This window comes from Eulemur rufifrons, chromosome 20, assembly GCF_041146395.1.
Source record: "Eulemur rufifrons isolate Redbay chromosome 20, OSU_ERuf_1, whole genome shotgun sequence".
Lineage (NCBI taxonomy): Eukaryota > Metazoa > Chordata > Mammalia > Primates > Lemuridae > Eulemur > Eulemur rufifrons.
This window is the reverse complement of record NC_091002.1, coordinates 40,538,505-40,563,269: the sequence shown is the minus strand read 5'-3', so window position 1 is coordinate 40,563,269 and position 24,765 is coordinate 40,538,505. Positions and strand designations below refer to the sequence as shown.

Below are 24,765 nucleotides of genomic sequence, written 5' to 3'. Positions count from 1 at the left end.
GGCACCTGTGTATGTCGCACATCAGCAGGACGGTTTGGAAAAGGGGCCCTGAGTGTGTGCATCTTGTCTTCCTGCCTAGTGCAGGGGCTGCTGGGAGGCAGGGGAAATGCTCTGAATGAGATCAGGGACATAAAGGTGCTTGATAAACTGCCGTAGAGGTTAAGGGGGCACTCTTCTTATTCATCAGCGTACACGTGTTTATTGAGCATCTACTGCGTGGTCGTCACTGGGACAAATGAGAGAGCCCTGTGCTCCTGGAACTTGCCTTCTGCAGGATGGGCAGCAGATAACACGCAAGCAGACAAGTCTGTGAACAAGGCTCCTTCAGAAAGCAAAGAGCTCTGTGGTGGAAATAATGATGCCATGCAAGATGGCTGCATGATGGGGTGGGGCAGCAGCGTTAGGCAGGTGGTCAGGGGAGGCCTCTCTGAGCACATGACCTTTGAGCTGCGACCTGGATTTTAGAAAGGAGCCAGCCTTGGGAAGATCTGGGGGAAGAGCATTCCAGATAGAGGGAACAGCCAGTGCAAAGGCCCAGAGGTGGAGAGGAGGCACCTGTCCAAGACACCTGTTGAATATGCAAATAGAAGTCAAGTCATGGGGTGAGGGAGAATGTAGTGAGTGGGGAAGGGTGGTCCAAGGTGAGAAATTCAGACTTTATTTTAAATGAAACAGAAAACCATCGGAGGGTTTTAAGTTAGCCAACAAGATGATTCGTGTTTTCAAAAGGCCTTGGCGGTTGCTGTGAGCCGGATGCTTTGCACGTGGAAGCTGGGACACCAAGATGAGGCCACCGTCATGCTGGGTGGGAGCTGCGAGTGGCCTGGCCGGTGGTGGTGCCAGTGGAGACAGAGTGAAGTGGGTGGACTGGAGATAGATTTTGGAGGTAGAGCTGGCAGGACTTTCTGGTGGATTGGATTTCAGCATGAGAGCAAGAGCTGTGATTCCCAACTGAGGGCGATTTTGCCTCCCAGGAAACCTTAGCAATGTCTGGAGATGTTTTTTTGGCTGTCACAACTGGGGAGGGTTGGTACTGGCATCTGGTCGGCAGAGGCCAGGGCTGCTGCTGAACCCGCAACGTACGGGACGGCCCCACAACAAAGTGATCCAGCCCCACATGTCTGCCGTGCCAAGGAATCGAAGATGACGAGGCAGCCTGGCACATGGTGACTCCTAAACGGGGAAGACTCAGAAGATTTGTGGGGGAGGAGGATCTGGAATTCCGCCGTGGAGATGGTGGGTTTGAGAGGACACCCCGCTGGAGGTCTGGAGCTCCGTGGGTGGTGGAGGGACGTGTCTGCAGCCCGTTGGGGCTGGAACCTAAGTTTGGGAGAGTCCTCAGCACATTGTTGTTATTTTAAGCCGTGAAACTGGACATGGTCATCCAGAGAGAATGTGTTTTGTTTTCTGGTGCGGCCCCCCCCCCCGCCCCCGCTCTCCCAAAGCCTGTCGTGAATCTATTTGATGAATATTTTTAGCACATCCCACATGCTTACCTCTGACGTTTCTGAGAAGTTCCTGAAGGCTCAGGCTGAGCCTCCCCTTGTCCGTCTCCTCGTTGCTCAGTGATCAGCAGACAGAACTAAATATTCTTCACGCTGCAACAGATGCCCTTGGGAATTGCTTAAGGTCGTGCGAGATCCCGGGTCTTGCAGGCAGCGCGATGCCTTCTCAGTAGAACAGCTGTTGGCATGGCCTTCAGAGCTTCTCCTCCGGTCCAGACCAGGACTTCTTGGAATTCTCTCCGACCAGAATGTTTTGAATTCTCCACGGTCTCTTAATAGGATTCCAAAATACACGTTGCCCAGTGGCCCTGGCCTCTGCCGTGGAGCTGCAATTTACAAAAGGCCTGGCCCACTGCTTTGCACACCTGGGCACAGCTTGAAACATAGACAAATTCTATCCCAAATTCAGAGGGCTTGTGTGTGTGAGTTGGTAGACGGGGCCATCCCTAGGGACCACGAACAGCACTGAAGATGTATTTGGCCAGGTGGAAGCCAGATGTGTTAGGGGAAGAATGTTGCCAACAGCTTTTCTTATTGGCTCACAGTCAGGCTCCCAGCGGCTGACTTGACCCACCCCAGTAGCCAGAGAAGTGGAGCTTTTAGAAGAGAGATTGAAAACGCTATTCGCCCACAGATGTTCAGGAGATGTTCATGCTCACTTTTGGAAAGCTGCATTTCTGGCCTGCTCCAGAGACAGACACTGCCCACAATTCTGACTGCCGCCCACTTACCTGGATATCTCAGAGAACAGGAAAGCCTACTAGGATTCTCAGTAGCTTAGAGTCCTAATCATTTGAATGTGAATCGAGGTGCAATAACTGTGAGGAATCAAATTCCTGGATGAATAGCTTATGCAACAGAAACATTTAATTGTCACATAACAGAAAGTCCAAAGCAGGGGAATCCAGAGGTTAGTTTTTCAGCACAACAATGTCATCCAGGAACCTAGGATCTTTCTAGTCTCTTTTTCTCTGTCTCACCATGTCTTTGGTCTTGTTGCCTCTTCATCTCAATGTGGCTGCCCCAGCTCCAGACACCACATTCCCTTACCAAATGGGAATATAGAGCAGGACTCCTTGCTGATTCTCTTTTGATCAGAGAGTAAAATCCTCCTTGCTGTCTTTCCTTTAATCAGAGAGCAAAATCTTTCCAAGAACACCCCACCCCAGCAGACTGCTTTGTTTCATTGGCCCAGGGTTGAGTTTTGTACTCACCTCTAAACCAAACACTAGGAAAGGGCCTGGATCCTTCTGACCCTTCAGGTCTCAGCTCAAATGTTACCTCTTATTAATGCCAGAATACCTAGAAGGATACTCTGTTTTATATTTATAGGACTTCTCACTCTCTGCAATTATCTCAGTTTACTTATTTGTCCTTTGTCCTCTCTCCCTTCTCTAAAAGTCAGTTCTGTGGTTGCAGGGATCTTGTCTGTCTCATTCACCACTGTATCCCTGGCACCTAGAACTAGGCCCTGCACTCTGTAGGTGCTCAGTAAATATTTTTTGAATGAAGGAAGCAAGGAAGGAAGGAGGCTTAGAAATCTACAGGCAGATCTGAATCTAGTATTTGCTTGAAGGCAAGGAAATCAAAACCTGCTTGTCATTTGCAGAAAGCAAAGTGGGGGTGGGGGGTATAGTTTCACACAGTCGCCAGCACTGGGGAGCTAGAGCTGGGATTTTGTGCTATCATCGCTGGCAGGAGAGGGATCATACCCTTTGTGCCACAGCAAGGACCCCAAGCCCTGCATTCCACTTCTGATGGCTCTTGGGCCACCTGGGATGTAAAAGCTAATCTTCAAGTTTGATGGTGTGATGTTCTAATGAGGGCACTTGGGCCGAAGATTTCTGCATGTGCCTTCGGAAAGACAACTCCCTTCCCCCAAATTGTCCCCTCTTGAAAGAGCAGCTGTCACAGCCCAGGAGACCAACCTCTTTCACCTCCTCCCCGCCCCGCCTCCCCGCCCCGCCCATGCTCCTGAAAGCTCACATTTACTGGATTTGAATGTATAACAACTCAGTGATCGGGAATCTTCCAACCCCCACTTTACAGATGAGGAAAAGTGAGGCACAAAGAAGTTTCCCCTTGCTCTACCATCCTGTTAGAATAGGACTTTGCAGGCTGGCTAACCAGGGGCCGTCTTCCGCTCACAGAAATGTTTGATCTTCATGCTATATTGAAACTTTTAGAAAGTTGTCAGATTTTTAACAATCATGAGATTTCACATTTTAAAAATTAGGGTTTTCAGCTTCTCCTGAAAAATGAGGAGATGTGGGACATACCTGGCCACACGGGGCACCTATTCCCACTGGTCATGTGTTCTCCAGTGTGCCACAGTCCCCACCATTCCCCATTGCCTGAGATTGTGACCAGGTTCAGTGGACTTTTTTTTTTCTTTTTGAGACAGAGTCTTGCTCTGTCACCCTGGCTAGAGTGCTGTGGCGTCATCATAGCTCACTGTAACCTCACACTGCTGGGTTCAAGCGATCCTCCTGCCTCGGCCTCCCAAGTAGCTGGGACTACAGGTGCACGCCACCACACCTGGCTAGTTTTTCTATTTTTCGTAGAGATGGGGTCTCGCTCTTGCTCAGCCTGGTCTCCAGATCCTGAGCTCTAGTGATCCTCCCACCTCGGCCTCCCAAAGTGCTAGGATTACAGGCGTGAGCCACCTCGCCCGACTCACTTGACTTTTGTCATCACACTGCCCTGCTGTTTTTCTCATTGTGGAGCAATATTTCTCCATTCTTATGCCTCTATCAAAAGTGATAAAATGAGAGCTGGAGAGAAGAGAGGGTGGGTTTTTCTTGTGGGTCCACGTCCCCCATTTACGTTCCCTGCCTGGCCCACGTGGGCACTTGAGTTTATCTCCTGTACAGCACTCTGTTCGTCCCAGATGGCTGCACTGCTAGGGACGGTGCATTGCAAGTGTGTCCTGATAATAAAATCTGGTATCTACCGAGTACTTTTTGCCAAGCATTTAATCATCACAGCAACCCTTTTAAGCAGGGCCTATTGTCATCCCTTGAAACTGAGGCACTGTGTGGGGTGCCCTTTAAACTCATCCATCTTTGTCCCCTCAGTGCTCAGCTTACTGGCTGTTTGAATGAATGACTGAAGGAATGAATGAGTTATGTTCTCCTCCAAATGTTCATTGGCCCAGGAGACCAAAAGTCTTGACTCATCATTGGTCGTTGGTGACATTCCTGTTGGGCTCTGATCAGTGTCACTCAAGGTTCTTGGGCTGTGTTTCTGCCGGGTAACAAATCGCCCCAAACTCAGTGGTGTAAAGTAATGACGTTTTATTTCTAAGGATTCTGTGGGTTGACCGGGTAGTTCTGCTTCATGCGACATCAGCTACAAGTCCAAAATGGCTCCGCTCATGGCCAGCAGCTCTTGCTGGTCACCAGATGGGAGCTCAGTTATTCTCCTCCCCGGGGGCCCTCCCCTTGGCTGCTTGGGCTTCCTCACAGCATGGCGTGCTCAGGGCTGCCTGACTTCTGAGAGTACAAAAATGAAAGCTGCCAGGCCTTCTTAAGTCTTAACCCCCAAACCGGCACAGCGTCACTTCTGCTACCTTCTCTCGGTCCAGGTAGGTCACTGAGTCAGCCCGGTGTCATGGGGCAGAGACATGTGAAGGTGTGAATACCAGGCAGCGTCTTTTCTTTTCGGAGTCCACCACAGTAATTCACTGCAGATTGCAAGGAGCAGACACCAATTCTCACTACCTCAAGCTCAAACAGGGTTTACTGGGAGACTATGGGGAGGTTCAGAGAGTCAGTAGAAAGGCCGGAGGACCAGGCTTAGGAAAGGGCAGGAACCCAGGATGCCCTGGGCACCTCAGAGCACAAGTTGCTGGCAGCCTCCTGAAGGGGGTTCTGTTCCACTGGACAGATGCACCCCTTCTTCTTTCTGTCCTTGACACCTCATTTGAGAGTTGGGGGCACAGTGCGAGAGTCTGATTGGCTGCCCGTGGGCACATGGTCACCCCTTGGCAGAGAGGATGGGGGCATCTTGGCAGAGGAGAGTCCTCAAAAGAAACTTGGGGTGCTGTTGTCAAAAGAAGGGGACCGGAATGCTGGATGGACAAAAAACATGAGAAATCTCTGCGCAGCCCCTGCATCAGTGACTGTGCCCCTGGCAGGCTGTTAACATTTTGAAATGAATGAGTGAATGAACTTTTTCAAATCTGATATAAGCAGAACCCCCGTGTCTGCATGGCAGCTTCTCTAGGCCAGCGGCCCCCGTAGTTCGGGTGCTGCTGGGATCTGGAAGCCACTGCTCACTGTATGGGGCAAAGCCGAGTCCCTGCCGTGGCTCGTGTCATCGGGAAGACGGGGGTGACGTGCCACGGGCTCCTGGAAGGAGGAACAGTCGCAGCAGGAAGAACACGCCGGTCACACTGCGTGTGCTCCCACCTCCCCAGAGCCCGCCCTGCCGCGGACACTGGCAGCCCACCCCCCACGCCTGGCGACACCCAGTGAGTCCCCTGGTGTAGGAGGCCACCAGGCGGAGAAACTGAGCCCAACTCACCGAGCCCCTGACCCGGGCTTCCTCCCGCTTGGTGGTCTATTGCCAGCTGCTAATTAGACCGCACAGCGCACCCGGGTTGGAAGTGGACCTGTCTTCCAAATGCTCTCCACTGGCGTCTCCCAGTGTAGCCGGTTACTCGGTAAAAGTCGCTTCAGACTCCTTCCCCCACCAGCGAGTACACACTTCTGTAATTGCGAGCGTCGGCCGTTTCCAAGGTGAGCTAATGAGAAGCTCATCGCCTAATAGCAGGGACATGCTGGGTGGGGACGGTGCACACGGCTGCGGATTGAGTGGAAAGGGAAGAAATAATTGGATTATTAATACCAGGCAGTCAAAATATTCTTTTATTCCTTTTATGTTCTTTCTGGAGGAAACTACAATCTCTGAAAACATGAATACATGTTCTGTGGGGCTAAACAGGGTGAGAAAGTGTGGGGTTAAAAAGGTGGAATTATCAGTCTGCACTGGGGCAGTCTACACCGAGAACCAGCCCACAATTAGGCATGAATAATGACTCTGTTCAAGTCCAACTTTATTGCTTTTGGCCAAAGGCCTTTTGCAGAAATAACTTTGTAACTCACTGCCAGGAAGCTTTTGTCCACAGCTGAGACAAAGGAACAAAGAACAGAGGTGGGAAGTTCAGTATCTGATTCCCACTTCCCTAAACACTGAGGGAGGACAGCAGGTGTGGCCTGCCCAGCAGGCGTGGGCTGGGGCAAGGTGGGTCCAGCCTCTCCTGGGCCAGGCTGCCACAATCGTGCCTGACCTGCCATGCTGGTCTTCAGTCTGCTCGTTCCCACCACAGGGCCTTTGCACTTACCTCTTCTTTTGCTTAGAAGGCATTTCGCATGCCAGGTACAGTGGCTCATGCCTATAATCCTAGCACTCTGGGAGGCTGAGGCAGGAGGATTACTTGAGCCCAGGGGTTGGAGGTTATAGTGAACCATGATGACACCACTGCACACTCTAGCCAAGGTGACAAAGCGAGACTTTGTCCCAAAAAAAACAAAAGGTAAAGGAAACAATTCGCCCACAACTGTCTTCTCAGGTACCTCTGGTCTCAGCTCAAATGTCACCTCCTCTGAGAAGCCTCCCCCAATTTACTCTTTATCCTGTCACATGACAACTTCTTTCAAAGCTCTTAAGACAATTTGAAATTCACCTTCATTCATTAATTGTCTGTCTCCTCGACCAGGATGTCAGCTCTTGGGGGACAGAGGCCTGGCCTACCTCGTGTCCACTGCTGTTTCCCAGCATCCTACTCGGAGCTTGGCACGTAGTAGGTGCTCAGAAAAGATCAGATGGTTTTGAAGGGTTGCACACAGCTCCCAGGCCAAGGTCCAGAGGGGGGTTGCCTGGTGTTTAAAATGAGTTGAATGTTTTTACTTTGGAAACGGTGTCTCGAGTGTAGTCCCGGCCTCACCCTCTCTCCTAACCTAAATCCAGGCCACTTTACTCACTCAAGTCTCCTGCCTGACCCTTGCAGGCATTTGAGTTTTGTCCCTGCTTTAGACAAGGGCCACTACAGATGGGCGTGTCTCTCCAGGCCTTGGGCCAGCCCACTGGACTGCACTGGCCTGGTCCCCCTGCCTGGATCGAGGCACGGTTCCCAGTGGGTGGGACGCAGCGGTCTATTTCAGCAGTCTGTGCAGGGCCATAAATGACATTGAACCTCATCATGAGCAGGTCCCTTTTCTGCCCTGTTTCAGGCCTTCTGAGTCACCAAGGGGAGTCCCATTAACCCGTTCTTCACAGTCTTCAAGCAGTCCTGCTCCCATTATAAGGAAAAGCTCAGAGCCCTTGACAAACAAGAATGTAACCACAATGTCATTGCCTGTTTTTTTTAGTGTTGCCATCTGTTTAAGGCAGCGGTTCTCAGGAGGGGGGCCTGTCTTGCCCCCAGGGGACATTTCACAATGTCTGGAGACATTTTTCATTGTCACAGCTGGGGGAGGGCACCACTTGCATCTAATGGATAGAGGCCAGGGATGCTGCTACACCTGCTGGGATGCACAGCGCAGCCCCACGGGGGAGAATCTGGCCCGACATGTCAGTAGTGCCACGGTTGAGGGACCCTAAGTTAGGACAGGTGCGACTCATTCCCCCCGGAAGAGACTGCTTTCTAAACAAATTGACTGCAGTAAGAGAGAGAGTGAACTGAAGGGTAAGTCTAGCACCAGAAGAGTGCGATGGGCAGGCAGACCTTCTGAGACCCGGCGCGCAGGGTGGAGCAGGGGCGAAGGTTGGCTGGGTCATGCCTTTTAGAGCGAATGGGACCGTTTGCTGCATGCCAAAGCCCCTGTCCTGGACGCTGCCTGTAAAAACTCCAGCAGTTGATTCTGGGCCAGACGGAGAAGCTGTGTTGTCTCAGGCAGAGTTCTGGCAGGCTGGGAGACGTTTGTAAGTCCCGCGCCCAGCCAGGCCTTGCTAACGGCCTTCCCGAGCCTGGCCCTGGAGCCCAGCGCCCCTGCCCCCCGCTTTAAGTCTCCCGGGTGTCATCACCCCCTTCCTGCCACTGACAGTGGCCGCCTGGTGAGAATGGCTCCTTCACACTAGGACGTGTGCCCAGGGACTCGGCTTCCCCTCTTGAACTGCAGGACGGCTTCCATGGTGACAGTGGCCCTGAGCTTGGGGCTGAGGGGCCCAAGCCCGAGTTGAATAATTTCACACGTCAGCAGAGGGGCAGGCCTGGGAGGGGGAGTTAGAGCCAGTTCCCCAAGTGAGATCCGAGCCTTCTGTTGTTTTTTCTGGGTTTGTTAAGTGGCTTCCTTTCTACTTAAAAATAAGGAGGGGAGAGTTCTTTAAAAAGCAGGACGAAATGAACGTTTTCAGTGCAAATAGAACTGGGAAAATGTATCCTCTGGAATGAAGAGGAGAGGTTGTTGCTGCAACTCTCACACCCAGGACAAGTCGTCCTGCTCCCCAAGAGCACCCTGGACCCTGACGTCATGGCTCTAACCCCTTGGGGTCACATGAGAAGGGAGAATGGGCTTGGGGGAGACTAAGTCACCCCAGGACTTCCCAAGGCTCAGGGAATCTTTGAAATGGGTGTGGGCACAAACTCCCGACCCTGGCAGATGTGGACGGGTGGAGTCTGAGTCAGATGGTGTTTCACTTCCTGGGGGGACGATGGCTGCGGGGAGAGGCCCGCATGCTCCCCCTGCCTGCCGGCCCCTGTGACTGGCAGGGCCAGCTGTGTTTCCAGGATGGCCACGAGGCGCCCTGGTGTTCATCAGCAGTGTGACCCTGAAGCCCCTCTGTGGAGAGGTGGGGTCTGCTTCCGCTTGAATCTGGCCGGGCTCGCGTATCGCTGGTAACCAAGAGCGTGTGGTGGAGGAGCCCTCAGGGACAGCGGAAAAGATGGGGCAGCTCCCCCTGGATCACTGGGACACTGGGTTTTGGACCCCACTACTGCGCCAAGGCCGCACTGAGGCCACACGTAGGCGCCCACCCAGCAGTCCCGTCCTGAGCTCCCAGCCGACTGCCAGCAGCAGCCCCCAGATGAGCCGAGTCCCCAACTTTTCAGCTGTGGCCTCGGACACTATAAAGCAGAGACCAGCCATCCCCGTTGTGCCCTGTTCAAATTCCTGATCACGAGCCTCTGAGCATATAAAAAAAAAGATTTTATGCCACCAGTAAGTTTGGGGGTAAATTGTTACACAGTGCTATTAGATAATAATTGGAGCATTCGGCAAATGCCAGTTTTCCCACCATGCAGGCATTCATTCATTTATTCGTTCAACAATATCCAGAATCTGTCTCCCCCCCCTTCCCTGCTTCCACCCTCACGCCCTGCGGTCTGCTCTCCTCGCACAGCCAGAGGCTCTGTTAAAGTCTCCGTCATGTCACGTCGCCCCTGGGCTGGAAGCCCCAGTCCCTGTCACTTGGCTCCGCCCAGCCACACCTGCCCACTGTGTGCTCCTCAGACACCCAGGCGAGTTCCTACCTCAGGGTAGTCGCGCTTGCTGTTTCCTGTGCCTGGACTGCTCTCTGGATCCCAGCGCATACATAGGGCCCGGTGCGTAGTAGGTGCTCAGGAAATACCTGTTGACTAACTGGCAGAGTTAGCACCTAGACTGTGCCAGGAGCTGGGGCCTGGGGGGCAAGTGGGAAGGGGGCCGCCCTGCCAGGGGGAGAGCTGACCCCCTACAAAATAAAAAGCCAGACAGAAGAGTAAGTAGAGGAATCACAAGTTGTGATAAATGCTCTGGAAGTGGGAGCGGGGGTGGGGGGGGCAGGGAAGGTGCCCTCTCCACCTTCCCAGACTCCACCCATCCCAGTCTTTAAGGCTGTGCCCCGGGAACAGTCTGTTTTTCTTGACAGATGAGGAAACTGAGGCCTGAGTCACAACCAGAGCGGCTGAGTCAGGACCAGAATTCGTGACTCCCACACCCACGCTCCTGCCGCCTTCCCACACCACCTTCTCTTATCAGTTGACAAAGAAGGATGAGGACAGTTGGGCACAGGCCCAGGAGGCCTGGCTGCAGCTGGCAGGCTGAGCCGTGAGGTTGCCGGGTACACAGAGGCACAGGGTGGCTGGGAAGGCCCTGAGCCGACCCTCCGCCTCCAGCCTGCTCTCCCATTTGGGCTCATTTGGTTGGAAGCGACAGAAAAAGCAAGTTGGAGTGGCCTAATAAAAAAGGGAATTTGACTCATGTCCCTAAAGAGTCAAAGCGTGAGGAAGTTGACCTAAAAAGAAAGAAAACAGCTCAAACTGGTGGAAAGAGAAAGAGGAATTTATTGGGCCTGAAGCAAAGAACCCAGAAGTTCATCTGCCTCCTTCAGGCGAGGCTGGATCCAGGTGTCAGATGCGATCAAGACCCAAGTACATACTGTTCACAGCACTGCTCTCCTCTGTGTGTTGGCGTCACTCCTGACCCTACATGCAGCAAGACGGTGTCAGACTCTTCCCCAGTCCTCACATTGGAATGACATGGAATGAGGTGGCCAGTTGGAAAGAGTGGGCACCTCCTCTTGGCCAGTCCCGGAGGCAGGGGCGTGGGAAGGCTCAGGCCTGGATCCCAGGGTCTGGCCTTGGCGCTCTGGAGCCGGGGCCTCATTTGAACCTTACAGACCAAGGATGAAGCCATTTCATCCTCACAGCTCTGTCAGGCAAGTGCAGTTCCTTCCTCCCTTTGCAGATGAAGACAGGAGACCATCAGAGGTTCAATTACTTGCCCAACATCTAGTAGGTGGTGGAGCTGAGATTCAAACCCAGACGCCCGGCTCCAGACCCCAGCTCACCCCGTACTCGGCGTGTTCCCCACTGCCTTTCCCCAAGTGTGTTTTGGGCTCCACGAGAGAAGAGATTTCTGTCTGTCCTTTTTCTTCAAGATGGTACCGGGCACGTGGCAGGTGCCCAGGAGTTGGAGGGTGTGAATTACGTGGCCTCTCAAACATCCGTCCACTTGACACGTGAAACATTTTGATGCTCGGCTTCCCAACTTTACTGTTTCTAGACTTGCTCTGAGCGTCGACTGCAACCCGCCACCCTGTTCTAACCGTTCGTCTGTGGTGTGCCGGTATTTCCAGTCCTGTCCTCTGACCCTTGTCACTTTGGCTGGGGCCTTTCAACTCCAGCTTTGATGTATTGACCCCCTAGAATATGATTTCCGAGAGGGAAGAGACTTTTTTTTTTTTCCACTGGTTTATCCACAGTGCCAAGAGCTCTGCCTGGCGCGGAGCCTTCAGGAGTTTCTTGGTGCCTCGGTGGTTATGCAGGCAGCTGGGTCTCCAAGGCCTGGGTTTGGGGCCTGCTTTCTGCCCTTTTCTTTATGTCCTGATTTCCTTTCCCTGTCCTGAGCGCTTGTCTTGAAACCTGATCTTTGCCCCTCCCTCTAAAGTTCCCTTCTCTTGTCCCCTGACTGCTCTTAAGAGTTGGCTTGGTTCTCTGCCTTGAGCTGGAATTCCAAGAGCAGAAGGCCTGGACCTAGGTGGGGGACAGGGAGAGGCTGTAGCCCACAGGTTACAGGGGCTCTCGTCCTCCCTCCTGCACCCTCTGTTCCCTCTGCCCACTCTTTGCTCGAGCCATTTCCCCTGCCTAAAGCACCTGCCCTCTACCCTCTTCTTCAGGGGCCATCTAAACCTGTGGATTCTTCAGAACTTCATCGCTATTTAGGTGTCTCAAAGTTTACGCTGTAATTACTCCTCCGGGCAGCCCTCTCTGACTGCACCCAGGCCAGCAGTTTCCCCTTTCTTCTTCCTGTTTGTGCAACACGCTTAACCACAGTCTCGTTTCCAAGTGAGTGTGGGTATCAGCAGGGTGGGATCTGGGGTCAGAATGTCCAGGTGCAAATAGCCGTGCTGTGCTCGCTTGCTTTGTCAGCGAGGGGCCCTTCCAGAATCAGACAGTGCCCTCCAACAGAGGTGAGAGCGAGAGAAAATGAATGATCCAGATCTCTGGGGCTGGAGACAGTGGACAGCACTCAGTGGGACCTGGGAAGGGCCGCCCACAGGAGCTGTGACCCTCAGTGGAGCTACGGAGGTGGTTAGCTCCCAGCAGCCTGGCAGGGAGGGCACCTGGGAAGCTCCTGACCCCTCTCTCCTCCCACCCTCCCTTCCCCTGGGGGCGTCTCCCTCGCCCAAACCCAGCCAGGAGCCACCAGGAGCCGGAGCCCCCTGATGCGGTGCCCTGCAGTGAACCTCCCGGGGCACAGGGAAGAGTGGGGAGAAGGGGGGAAGGGAAGGGCCTGAGGGACTGTCTTCAGCACCCAGGCCGCACAACATGGGGCAAGCTCTAGGGCCTGTCCATGCCTCAGCGTCTGTAAATGACGCATCCTAGCTCATAATGTTTTTGTAAGGGTGACCTGAGTTAACATAGGGAAAGTGCTTAGAATTGTGCAAGGCCCATGATTTTAGCTGTTATTCATTAGTATGCTTTCAGGGTGTTTCCTGTGTTGGTCTGGGTGCTTCCTGTTGCAAATGACATCCCTCACTCGGACTAGCTTAAGCTACACAGGACACTTACTTGAGCTGGTAACTGGCTGCAAGATGCAGCTTGGTTCAGCCAGGTGTCAGTTGTCACCAGCATCCTCTCTCGGTCCCCTGCTATGGGCGGCTGCCGTCAGACCCAGCACAGCCTCCTGGATCCTCTGGGCCTCCCTCTCTCTCATTGGCCAGACCCAGGTCACTGGAGCTTGAAGGATGGAACTGCTGATGGGCTCCACCTGGGTCCCGTGTTCCGCCCTGCAGTCAAATCGCACACAAGGCGAATGAAAGCTCCAGTGGCCTCAGAGCAGAACTAGGCGCTGTTGCCAGGAGGAGGGGCAAAATTCTTTGCTAAGTCATGAAATATTTTGGAGGCCTGTGATGTCCCAAGCACTGTTTTAGGTGTTGAGGATACAGATGTGAACAAAGCTGGCAAAAATCTGCCCTCAGAGAGCTGACATTCAGGTGGAGGGGACCCACAGAGAAATAACCACGTAAAACAGCTAGGTATTGGAGGTGGTACGTGCTGCTGGGGAGGGCAGACGTTGCGATTTTAACCTGCAAAGGTGAAATCTGAGCAAAGACCTGAAGGAGGTGAGGAAGGGGCCATGAAGATATCTGGATGAAGGCTCCAGGCGGCAGGAAGAGCAAGTGCAAAGGCCCTGGGGTGGGGATGTGCCTAGCTCATTGGAGAAACAGTTGGAGGAGACCACGTGGCTGGAGCCAAGTGAGCGAGGGAGAGAGGAAGGTGACAAGGTCAGAGAGGTGATGGGCAGATTGTGTAGGATCTTGTAAGCCCTTTGGAGGGTTTTTGGGTTTTATTCTGCATGAGATGAAAGCCCTTGAAGGCTTTTTGGTGGAGGAAGACAGGCTCCTGCTTTGGTTTTAACAGGATCCTTTCGGTTGCTTGAGAGAAGGGGGTGAGCTGGAAGCAGGGAAACCAGTTAGGAGGCTGCTGTTATAACCCGGGCAGGATGATCCTGCCAGCGGACACAGCCGTACGCATAGGAGGCCCTTGATATTTGTAAAGCAAATGAAGGAAGAAATAAGTGGTCAGGCTCTCTGGACCACCTGGGAGGGTCCCTGGGTCTGTTGCGGGGCTCTGGCCCCAGCACGCAGGGCACGTCCGCACACCCCACGATTTCCTTTGTCCCCACCTCTCACGGGCGTTTTCCTGTCTGACAGCACCTTGTTCTGGCTCTTGCCACTTCCTCCTCTCCCAGCGTCTCAGCTGATCATTCCCAGACTCCTTTCTGCTCCCCTGTTGGATTTGGGGATCCTCAGAGAAAACAGCCCTTCTGGGCCTTTCCAGACAGGCCTGGGTGAAGTCCTGGGTGTTTGTCCACAGCTGTGGTGTGTGGCGCCCAGGGGCGTCAGGCACCCTGAAACCCGCTGCTCTCTGCAGATAAATGCAGAAGTAGGATTGACGTGTCTGAATTCTTGGGACATCGGGTGTTTCCAGAGACATCTCCCCGGGCTGGGGCCCCTTTGCCGTGGTCCGTGAGAAGACTCCAGATGCAAAGGAGTGGGCGGACGTTGGAAGGAGCTGGCGGGAATGGCAGGTGTCGGCCGCGGTAGGACAGAGCGTTGGTCAGCAAGTGCACGGATTCCCTGGATGCTCCATCAGTTCAGCCACTTTGAATATTTTACCAAGAAGGAAAAAAATGGAGGCAGAATCCCTTGTGTCATTTTTAATTGATTTCTTCGGCATCCGGAGAGAGGCTGGCACAAGGCCAGGAGAAGCCTGAGCCAGGGGAATTCATCAAGCATCGACCCACCGATGACTCGATCTGATGAAATAATTAGCTGCTGTTATTCTCCGGCTTCTGGTGGCAGAGCTTTGACTTCCATCCAGAGGAAGCGCGTCCTGGCCGGCGGGTGATCGCCGCCCGGGAGTGGGGGGTGCGCCGAGACCAGCCCGGGAGCCAGGAACGGAGGGCACTGACCGCGTCCCCTCCTCCATCCCCACCTGGCCCAGGGCTCCCAGCACAGGTGCCTCTCCCAGGCCCCCTGCACCTTCGCCTCACAGGCCCAGAGCCAAAACGGCCCCCTGAGGGCGCCGGGCTGCCTGCTGCTGCATTTGGCAGATGAGAAAACTGAGGCTGGAAGACGCTTAGGAACTCGCTCAAAGATCCCCTTCTGGGGACTTCTGGTTGAGTGAGCCAAATCCAGCCAGACTGGGTCAGAACCGCTTCTCTGCCTCTCCCCTACCCATGGGATCGTGGGAAAGTGATTTTAACTCTCTGCGCCTCAGCTTCCTCATCCATAAAGTGGGTGGGTGTGAATATTCAATGAGGTGATTCCTGTAAACTGCTCAGAGCGGAGGCTGGAGCTCTGCAGGCTCTCGGTGAGCAGTGGCTCTGTTTAGTTCTGGTTTAAGAGGGTTGCTATTTGTAGGGCATCCCTGGGAAATTCTCTCCATATTTTATCACCCCGTGTCTGTCCATCGGGAGGAGCATGGATATGCGTTTTAGTGAGCTGGTCGTGCACCCACAGTTCACGTGCAAAGCACAAAGCATCCCTGGCTGGAGCACGTCTCCTTTTCAGCTCTCTCTCGGCCTCGCATTACCACCAGCAGAACATCTCGTCTGGGGATCGTGCTAATGTGCTTCGACTCCTTTCCACACCTGCTAATCTCCCGGAAAAAGGGAGTGTGGAAACGCAGAAGGGGCAAGCCTGGGGCTCAGGCTCGGAGCCCGGGAAGCTGTTTGAATCGAGTTCCACTGTGCAGCTTTCTTTGTGACGAGCTTGACTTGACGGCAAGGGGATCACCATTCTCCGTTTATCTTTGCATAGAAAGTTGTCTTTCTCCAAAATACGTATTTGTGTTTTTATTTAAACATGAGGCCATTGAAAGAAGCATCTTAAGCAAATGATCGTTGAAGGGCTGGGCAGGAGTTGGGACTACGGTGCTTCGTGGAAGGAGGTGGGAAACCTGCGTTTCGTGGTGAGGAGCAGCCAGGCTCGGAGTTCAAACCCTGTCCTCTCTCTGGTGGTCTTAGGACAGCGATGAAGCCTCAGTTTTCTCAACTGTAAAATGGGGCTAAAAATAGAACCTGCGGGAGAGGACTGCTGTGGAGACTGAAGCAGATCCTGCAGGAGCGCCTGATGGAGGACACAGCCACTGCCACAGTAGTGACAGTCTAATGACAGTTTACACCGTGAGATGTGTGTTCTGGTTAGTACCGTGTAAAGGCTCAGCACTGCATTAACACGCTGAATCCTTCACACCCATTTCATAGGTGAGGAAACTGAGGCACAAAGGTCCCTAGTCGAGGGTCACTCAGCAAGTAGCGCCAAAGCCCGTGCTCTTAGCCATCACAAGGCGGGGCACAGGACAGGAGCCCAGTAAGCAGTGGCTGCGGGGACTCGGGCCGTCAGGAGGTGTGTGTTTTAGCGGATGAGGAGATTGAGAGTCGGTGTTTGCCCCCTGGTCCCGTGAACCTCACAGTTCTTGTGTCAGACTCTCTACGTCGAGTGCGTCCCCAGCTCGTGGGATACTGGGACTGTCGCCTCGGCTCTCTGCATAGATGTCCTGTCTGAGGCCATGGGAGGGAGGTGCCGTGTGGAGCCTGCCTCCTGCTCCCAAGGGAGATGCCAGAGCGAGACAGGCCGACGTGGAAACAGGACCGTGTGAGGCCCCGAGTGGAGTAAATTGGGGTCCTCCTGGGATAGCCGGAACTGCCGAGTGAAGGCTCCGTTTTCAGAGATCAGGTGGGGTTAAGGGAGCAAGCAAGGAATGATGCAGCCCCCGGGAACTAGCAGCAAGGAGGAGCCCTCACCATCCCTGGACTTGTTGGGGCAAGAGGAGGGAGAGGGGACCCAGGACTGGGGGAAGCTAGAGCTGGGAGGGGTCCCGGCAGGGGCTGTGGCCACACGCAGAGGTGAAGGCACTGGGGAGCCACTGCATGCTGGGGAGGGAGAACAAAGACGTTGGTTCCCACCTCCTGCCCCTTTGCAGCCTCCCAGCCAGGAGCCAGAGACAGACATGGGCTTCCCGGCACACAACACAGGTTGGAGGATGGAGCAGGAGGGACCCTTCCTGGGCCTTTTCAACGACAGCACTGCCCAGACAACCAGAGTGGCCTGCTCCTCCTTGGTGACCCATGGAGGGTGGCTGGGGGTCGGGGGGCAGGCAGGGAGACGCCTCAGGTAGCTATTGCAGTCCCCAGCCCATCCCCCTGTGGAACCTGCAGCCCTTGCTGAGTCCCTGAGCCGTGACTTTGGGGTGGTGGCCGGGGTTCCCCATGGACGGCAGGGACAAACAGACCCCTTCAAGGTCACAGTGACACAGCCTGACCCCAAGGCCCCTGGTTTCCTCCCAGCATGTCTGCAGTTCTTGTGCTCTCGCTCTCTCGCTCTCTTGTTTTAAATAAATGAGACCAAAAGTCTATATCTGGACAGGACTTGAAGGCTCATTTCCTCGAGAAGTTAAAAAATGACTGCAGAGAGCAAAGAGACCTGTTCAAGCTAAGATTCGCCGTCCCCGCCTCCCCTCACCCACCTTTGCTGTGACCCTGTCTGACCTGGGGCCAGGGAATAACTGAGGTCACAGTGACAAGTGACAGTGCTTCTACTTCCACCCTTGGCCCTCAATCTTCTCTTTTGCCATTTGTTTATTCTGAAATTTAAACTAACAAAAATAATCTTTGTTACGAGGTCTGTTGACAGGGGGCGTTCACACATCTCCCTTGGGCTGAGCTCTTGCGACACCACATCCCCCCGTTTTGTTCATGGGGACATTGAGGTTCCTCGCTGGCTTGCTCTCGGGGAAACTGAGCCAGTGAGTGGAGGGTCTGGGACTGAAACACGGGAGTCCAGCCCCAGGCGGGTGCCGTGTCCGGCCCCCAGTGCTTGTCCACAGCCCCCCTCCCTCCCCCAGCAGCTGGGGAGCTGGCGTCACCCCTGCTCACCTCTGCAGCCCACGGTGCCGCCCGCAGGGAGGGACCAGAAGCGTTTGCTCCTTGGTTTGGGCCGCCGCCATCCCTTCCTCTGGGGGTGATTTGTCTGTTGAATCGGGCGGATTGTTCAGGGACAGGCTGATTATCTGACTCGAGTCTCGAGCTGCCACCAGCCCGTCAGAGAATCGCCAGATCGAGGAAAGAAATTCTGTGGTCACAGAAGGCTTCTCTGCCAGTCTATTGACCGAGCAAATTATAAATAGTGTCCTAACTTGGGCCGAGCTGGGTTTCGCTGAGCTGTGGCTACCCCTGTGCAAAGAGACGCTTATTGTTCGTGTGGCCACGGCGCACATCATTATGCGGGGACGAGCCGTCGGGCAGCTTTGACATAAACATTGGCCTGATTCTTTTCCTCCTCCTCTAGATCGCGAGTGAATAGGGAAGAGGGAAAAGAAAAATCCGCAAAACCCGACTGCAGACTCCTGCCTCCCGAAAGCGGCACCAGATTGGTGAGAAGATAAGATGGCCCCGGGCGGCCTCCGGCTCTGCCTGCTCTCTGCCGCCGTGTTCTCGCTGCTGGACGGCAGCGCGGCCTTCCTGTCGCACCACCGCCTGAAAGGCAGGTTTCAGAGGGACCGCAGGAACATCCGCCCCAACATCATCCTGGTGCTGACGGACGACCAGGATGTCGAGCTGGGTGAGTCCCCTGTCCCCCGCGAGCCACCTCGGCCCACAGCGCAGGGTCACCAGGCTGGGGCCAAGGCCTCTGACGCAGGCGGCTTTGTAGCCACTCCTGAGCGGACTTAAACCAAGACACGAGCTGTCCACCAGTGTGGGTTCGCAGCCAGGCCCTCAAGGTTAGGGGGCACCAACCTTGTCCTTAATACAGAACCGTCCCGGGATTCCTCCTAAGCGTTAAGGAGAAGAGATGCTAAGACCAATCCCTTGTTTTCACCCAATTTCTATCAAATGCCCACTGTGTACCAGGCCATTTTCTAGGGCCTGGAACTTCCATGATAAGACGGTTATGATCTCTACTCTCACAGAGCAAGACAGGTAGTCGGCAAGATAATGAGGGAAGAGAGATAATTTGACGAAGGGACAGATGCTACAATGAGAATTAAAGCGAGCCACATTCTGGGCGGTACTGGTGCTACTTTCCTTGGGGATAGGGAGGAGCTCTCGGAGGCGGTGATATCTGAGCTGACGCTGAACAAGAGAAGACACCACCTCATGTGAGCATGCACACGTGTGCACGCACGTGTATGCGTGTGCACACACACGTATCTGTGACCCCCACCCCCGAGCTGCTTTCCCCCGGTGCTGCAGGCTCCAGGGAGAGCAGGTGTGCACAGGGACCCTCACCAGGGTTTAGCCCATTTACACCAATGGCTGGTGAGACAGGACTCGTGTCACTGTGCCCAAGGCTCCTCCAGCTCCGGGCCTCAGCACCTTCCCTTCGTTGCCCACACAAGCCTCCCTGGGTGCATCCTTGGCTCTCCGTGTAAACCATCCTCCACTCCTCCCCTGCCCCCCTCAGCAAGACCGTGGGCTCCTCCAGCCGAGCTGTGAGTCCCTGTATTTGTATGAGGCTTTTCTCACCATATTGTCACTAGCACTAGGACGAGACTCCATAGCTGAGGCCACCAAGAGCAGAACCTCCATTCCCTGGGTCAAACTCCACTTTCCATTTCTGGATCACCTTTGGGGGCCCCTCTCGGTATAAACTTTCTTTCTCCTAATCTTGTGTCTTGTCTTTGAATTCACTGATTTTGTGGGTTCCGTTTTCCACATTAGACCCTACACCAGCACTGTCCTATAGAAATACAATGCAAGCCACAAAGGCAAATGATATATGTAACTTTATATTTTTTAAAAAAGGAATTGGTGAAATTAATTTGAAAAATATATTTTGTTTGACCACACATACCCAAATTATTATCATCTCAACATGTAATCAATGGAAAAAGTCATTTGTGAGATATTTTACATTTTTTACATTGTTTTTGAAATCTGGCATGTATTTTACACTGAGGGCACCCAGTTAGGACTGGTCACCTTCCAGGGGCTCAGTGGCCGCTTATGACTTGTGAGTACTGTACCAGACGGCCCACAGCCTTATGTATTTTCCTCTCCTATAAATTAGATTTCCTTCTCATAAACAGTACTATGGCATATTGCAAAAGCTGGAGAAAAGCATTCCAGGCAGGGGAGCAGCATGTGCAAAGGCCCTGAGGCAGGACGAAGAAGGCAGATGTGGCTGGAGCCTGGGGAAGGGAGGTAGAACATGAGGCTGGAGGGAGAGGGTGGAGCCAGTCTTGGAGGCTCTCGTGGTTGTAAGGGCTGCCGGTGGTTCATCAGGGGAGGGGGGCCTTTGGCCTCTGTCCACTATCAAAGGGCACCAGAATATTGTTGGAGGCAAGAAATGTAAAGTTTTATTAGGTAAACCTTTGCAACCTGAATCATCTTATAGCTTCCAAGAAAAGGTGATTTATATAAAACCAAGTCGTCCTTTGCAATGCTTAATATTAATGATCACAAGTATAGATTTTTCTTCGGGAGCTTATCAGCGCAAAAAGAATTTGCAGCCAGGAAGCAGTCAGGGCCCAGAGCTTTCACTGACGCTTTGACACGTCTGGTACCCATCTCGCAGCAGCATTTAGAATGAGCCACATTTGACGACCATGGAGAGTCTGCAGACCTTGGCCGTAAGGGTGTGAGTGTTGATTCTGGCAGAAGTTTGCAGAGAGGACTCGCAGGCAGCACCTGGGCCTCAGAGCCCCTCGGTCTCAACTTGTGCGGCCCCTGAAGCTGCTTCGGTTGTGCTTATGCCTGGGAATACGCGATGGCCTGGACGTTCCTTCATCCGTCCAGCAGATGTTTATTGAGCATCCGTTCTGTGCAGGGCACTGTTCAGGCGCTGGGGGACTGGGGAGGGATCATTCCTGGTGGAAAGAACAGGAGATCAGAGACACTGTGGTAGAAATGAGCTCGGTGGGTTGGAGCAGCAAGAGCACCAGGGAGTAGAGGGAGATGAGGCCGGGGAGTCAACAGGGGCCAGGTCACGCGGGGCCTTGTGGCTGTGGGAGGGATCTGAGTGTTATTCTTAGTGAAACCGGCATGGATGGAGGGGGCCTTAAGCAGAGGAAAGCCGTGACCCCACTTAGGTTCCAGCAGGACCCCTGATGGAATCAGATTGCAGGGAGCGAGAGCAGGCATGGGGAGGCCATTAGGAGGCCAGCGCAGCGGCAAGGCAGGTGATGACCGGAGCTCAGACCAGGGAGGTGAGGCCTGGTCCCACTTGGTATGTGTTTGGGAAATAAACTGATGGGTGGGTTGGATGCTGGGGTTAAGGAAAAGAGAAGAACCAAGGGCAACTCCTAGATTTGGGGCCTGAGCCAACGGGTGAGCGATTGAACACCTACTCTTAGGAATGAGACTTTGTCTGGCTAAGCCTCATGTGAGAATCTGACTGTAATTTTGCATCTGTGACTCTTGAATAAAACCAGCAGGATATGCGGTTATAAGGAAGGAGCAACAGGCAAGACGTGGACACAGGAGAAAGAAGAGCAAAGAAACCATGGCTGAGATGCGTTCTCTCCATTTTACATCTGGAGAAACCGAGGCACAGAGAAGTTAAGCCACTTGTACAAGGTCAGGCAGCTAGGATGTGGTTAAACAGGATTTGAACCCAGAGCCTGTGGTCTGGGTTCAGACTGCTGGGTCTGGGTTCACTGCTCCACTTGACGCCTGGATGGATGTTGAGTTTTTCTGGAATGTTACTGTGTGTGTGAGTTGGCTTTTCACTGTTACAGACGCCGTTGCTGGGAATGTATACACACATCTTTCTTTGCACACACAAGCAAATGTTTCTGAAAGATAAATTCCAGGAAGTGGATCTGGTGGGTTTAGAGCCCCTGATGTTCAGTGGCATCTGTCAGCTCCTACCCAGTAGCTCTAAACGGCGCAGACCAGCACCTACACTCTTGCCCTCCACAAACCAGCCAGACCTTCCTCGCGAGTAGCACTGGCTTGTGAAGGAGGCCGGGCTTCTTGCAGGAGGTGAGGGACGGGAAGGTGGTAGCGGGGATATGATGGGCTTTTTATAAACCACTAGACAGACCCAGATCAATAATGCATGTTCCAAAAAAGCCCAATACATTATCTCACAGTCTGCTACAACTGGCAAGCAGAAGGTGGTCCTAAAAAATTTATCATCTGCTATTTTCTGCTCATCCGTGCGGCAGTTCTGACAGTTCTCTGGGCTGGAGACTTCTCTACTGAGATAATCCCAGGATTCCGTCCAGTCCCAGGGCGGAGAACAGCCGTCCATCCTAATTAGGGTCTGGTTGGGAGGCCTGGTGCTGGACACGGCTTCCTGATTGTAGGGCTGGGGGGTGGAGGCCGTGCCATGTATAATCGATGTTCCTTTCCCTGCACGCATTTGGCCCCGGAGTTGTTGTCTGGAAGTGTCAAATGCCCAGGGGAACTGGTTCCAGGGGCATATTAGTTGGTAAGTGGCCTAAATAATCAATACATTTTTAAGGCAGTTGGGAAAAATCTCTGTGTTCATGTGCTTGGACGACCCTTGGAGACCATCGGGCTCCCGGCTGGCCTTCCTCTCCAGGAGGGTAAGAGAGAGGAGCACATGGGGGCCCAGGTCTTGTTTGCATGATGTCCTTTGTTCAGGAAGACTTTGAAACCAGTGGGCTCTGCCAGGGTTTAATTCAACCCAGACAGACCCTGGGTGAGCGTCTGGGGCCCACACAGCTCCGAGACACCGCGAGGAGTGAGACGTGGTTCCGGCCTGGAGCGAGAGAACTCTCGCAACATCCCGGTTCTCATCTATCACCACTTGAGATTTTCTTCAGCTAGACTTATTTTGGGGGTTTTTTTTCCCTATTTTCTTTTTGTTTTGATTTTTTAATCTCGTCTTACGGACAAGAATGGACTTACTTTTGAAGCTTAAGTGTTATTTTTAAAGGAAGCTTTAAATCCTGGCTGTAAATGAAAACCCAGTGCCCGTTGCCTTAGGTAAAGGCTCTCTGCGAAACCAAACACAATGAAACTGAGCAGTTTTTCAATTTCAGCGAGATGCCGCCTCCCACGAGGCTCCAGGTCTTTGTTATGATCAAGGTGATGGCAGTTTTGAGAAAGGCGTTAAAGGTGCGGGAGTCCTACCTGAGACCTTCTCCTGACCCGATCAGCAGAATAGAGATGGGAGAAGGGAAGAACTTTCTCCAGCGGACTCAGTATTGGAGCCCCGCTCACATGGGTGCCTGTGACGGTGCTTCCCGTGTCAGAGGGTTAAGGACACAGCCAGGCCCCAAACCGCAGGACAGCAGGGGTGGCTTCTCCACGCTCATTACCTAGAGTGTCCACACCAGGTGGAAATAAGGTGCCGTTTAGTGAACACCTCGGGTTGTCAGATTTCAAGCGTGCATCCCCCAAGACTGGATGAACGGTGGAGCGAATGTGCACATTTCAAAAGAATTCTTTGCCTTTGAGGACATCTTTCAGTGAAAATACTCCCAGTAAAGGCGCAGGGGTGAAAGCTGTCTCACCAGACAGCTGGGTTCAAATCCTGCCTCTGCTGCTGATGGTGTGGCCTTGGGAAAGTTACTTAACCTCTCTGTGCCTCAGTTTACTCACCTATAAAATGGAGATGGTGATCATTAAGGCCAGCTTCCTTGAGTGCAGCCTGCTCCAGTGCCGCAGATTGCTGTTTATCTACAACAGTTTTTAAAAGTGATTTTGAAATCTAAGTGTCTCATCACACTGAACAGCAGGGGCACTGCAGAATCTCTTCCCAGCAGACACGGTCATTTGAGCTTGTCGGCCACACTCTACCAGGGATGTGAGCCGGGCATGCCGATGTCCCCAATTTTGAGTGACACTTGTCAATCCTGTCCGCCATGGGTGGTGGTTCTGCCGCTCTTGCATGTCTGGTGAAGAGCTGCACCATCATGGCTGGCAAAAGGCAACCCAGGGTGGTGTTGGGGACCTGGAAAAAAATGCCGTGGGAACAAGTATCCCATTGGATATTAAAAAACATGTGTCACAACCACTCTCTGTCAGTCTAGATTCTCTCAGTTCCAAGTGACAGAAGCCCAACTCAAGCAGGGTTGAGGAAACACAAAAGGAATTTATTTGACTCATGTAAATAAAAAGTCCAAGTATATTTTGAGCTTCAGGTGTGGTTGGATCCAGGAGCTTGATCTCTGGGTGTCACCTGTCTCTCCATCTCCCTGATCTCAGCTTTCTTCCAAGTTGGCTTCACTGTCAGGCCAGCTCTCCATGTGACACTCCTGGTATTGTAGACCTACATTAACACTACAGGAAGTCATCCCTGTGGAAAGAGAGCTTCTCTCTCCAACAAGTACTAGTAAAAGTCCCCAAGTGAGTCTTTTGGGTCTGACACTTGGAACATCTAGTCAACCATGAACCGTTCAGAAGGGTGGAACACCACGGTTGGCCAGATGGGTTCATGTGCACCTTCCTGGAGCCAGGGATGGGGCCAGCCTCGCTTGAACCGTGGGGACTGCAAATGGGGTAGGGTGGGTCCCTAAAGGAGAATTCGAGAGCTGTTACCAGAATGAAGCAGAGCAGCTGGTGTACAGTTCAGGCAGAGCGATGCTCACGGCAGCCCCCCGTGGCTCTCTCGGAAGCAGTGTGCTCCAGCTGTGGCCCAGACACGTTGATTTATCAGGAGATCCAAAGGGGAACAAAATAGAGCTTACGTTCTAGTGCAAGAGTTACTAAACAAGACCTATAAGATCCATAGTCCCTAAGATAGTGGAAAGTGGTGAGGAGAGTACAGCAAGGCCGGGAGAACAAGCTGGAGGCGGGAGAAGAATCACAGTGGTTGTATACATGGCGGCCTCGGTGCATGGCGGAAATTCAAG

At 53.2% G+C, this 24,765-nt stretch overlaps 1 protein-coding gene across 5 annotated transcripts in view; it reads left to right on the top strand.

Annotated features, from left to right (window-relative positions):
• The window catches only part of SULF2 (sulfatase 2), a 105,422-nt gene that overhangs the window by 5,290 nt on the left and 75,367 nt on the right, over nt 1–24,765 (top strand). For all 5 annotated transcript variants that reach the window (XM_069496384.1, XM_069496385.1, XM_069496383.1 and 2 more), the window contains exon 2: nt 18,285–18,557. In XM_069496384.1, the coding sequence (XP_069352485.1) occupies nt 18,383–18,557 (175 nt within the window). In that variant the 5' untranslated portion in view covers nt 18,285–18,382. The remainder of the gene's footprint in view (nt 1–18,284; nt 18,558–24,765) is intronic.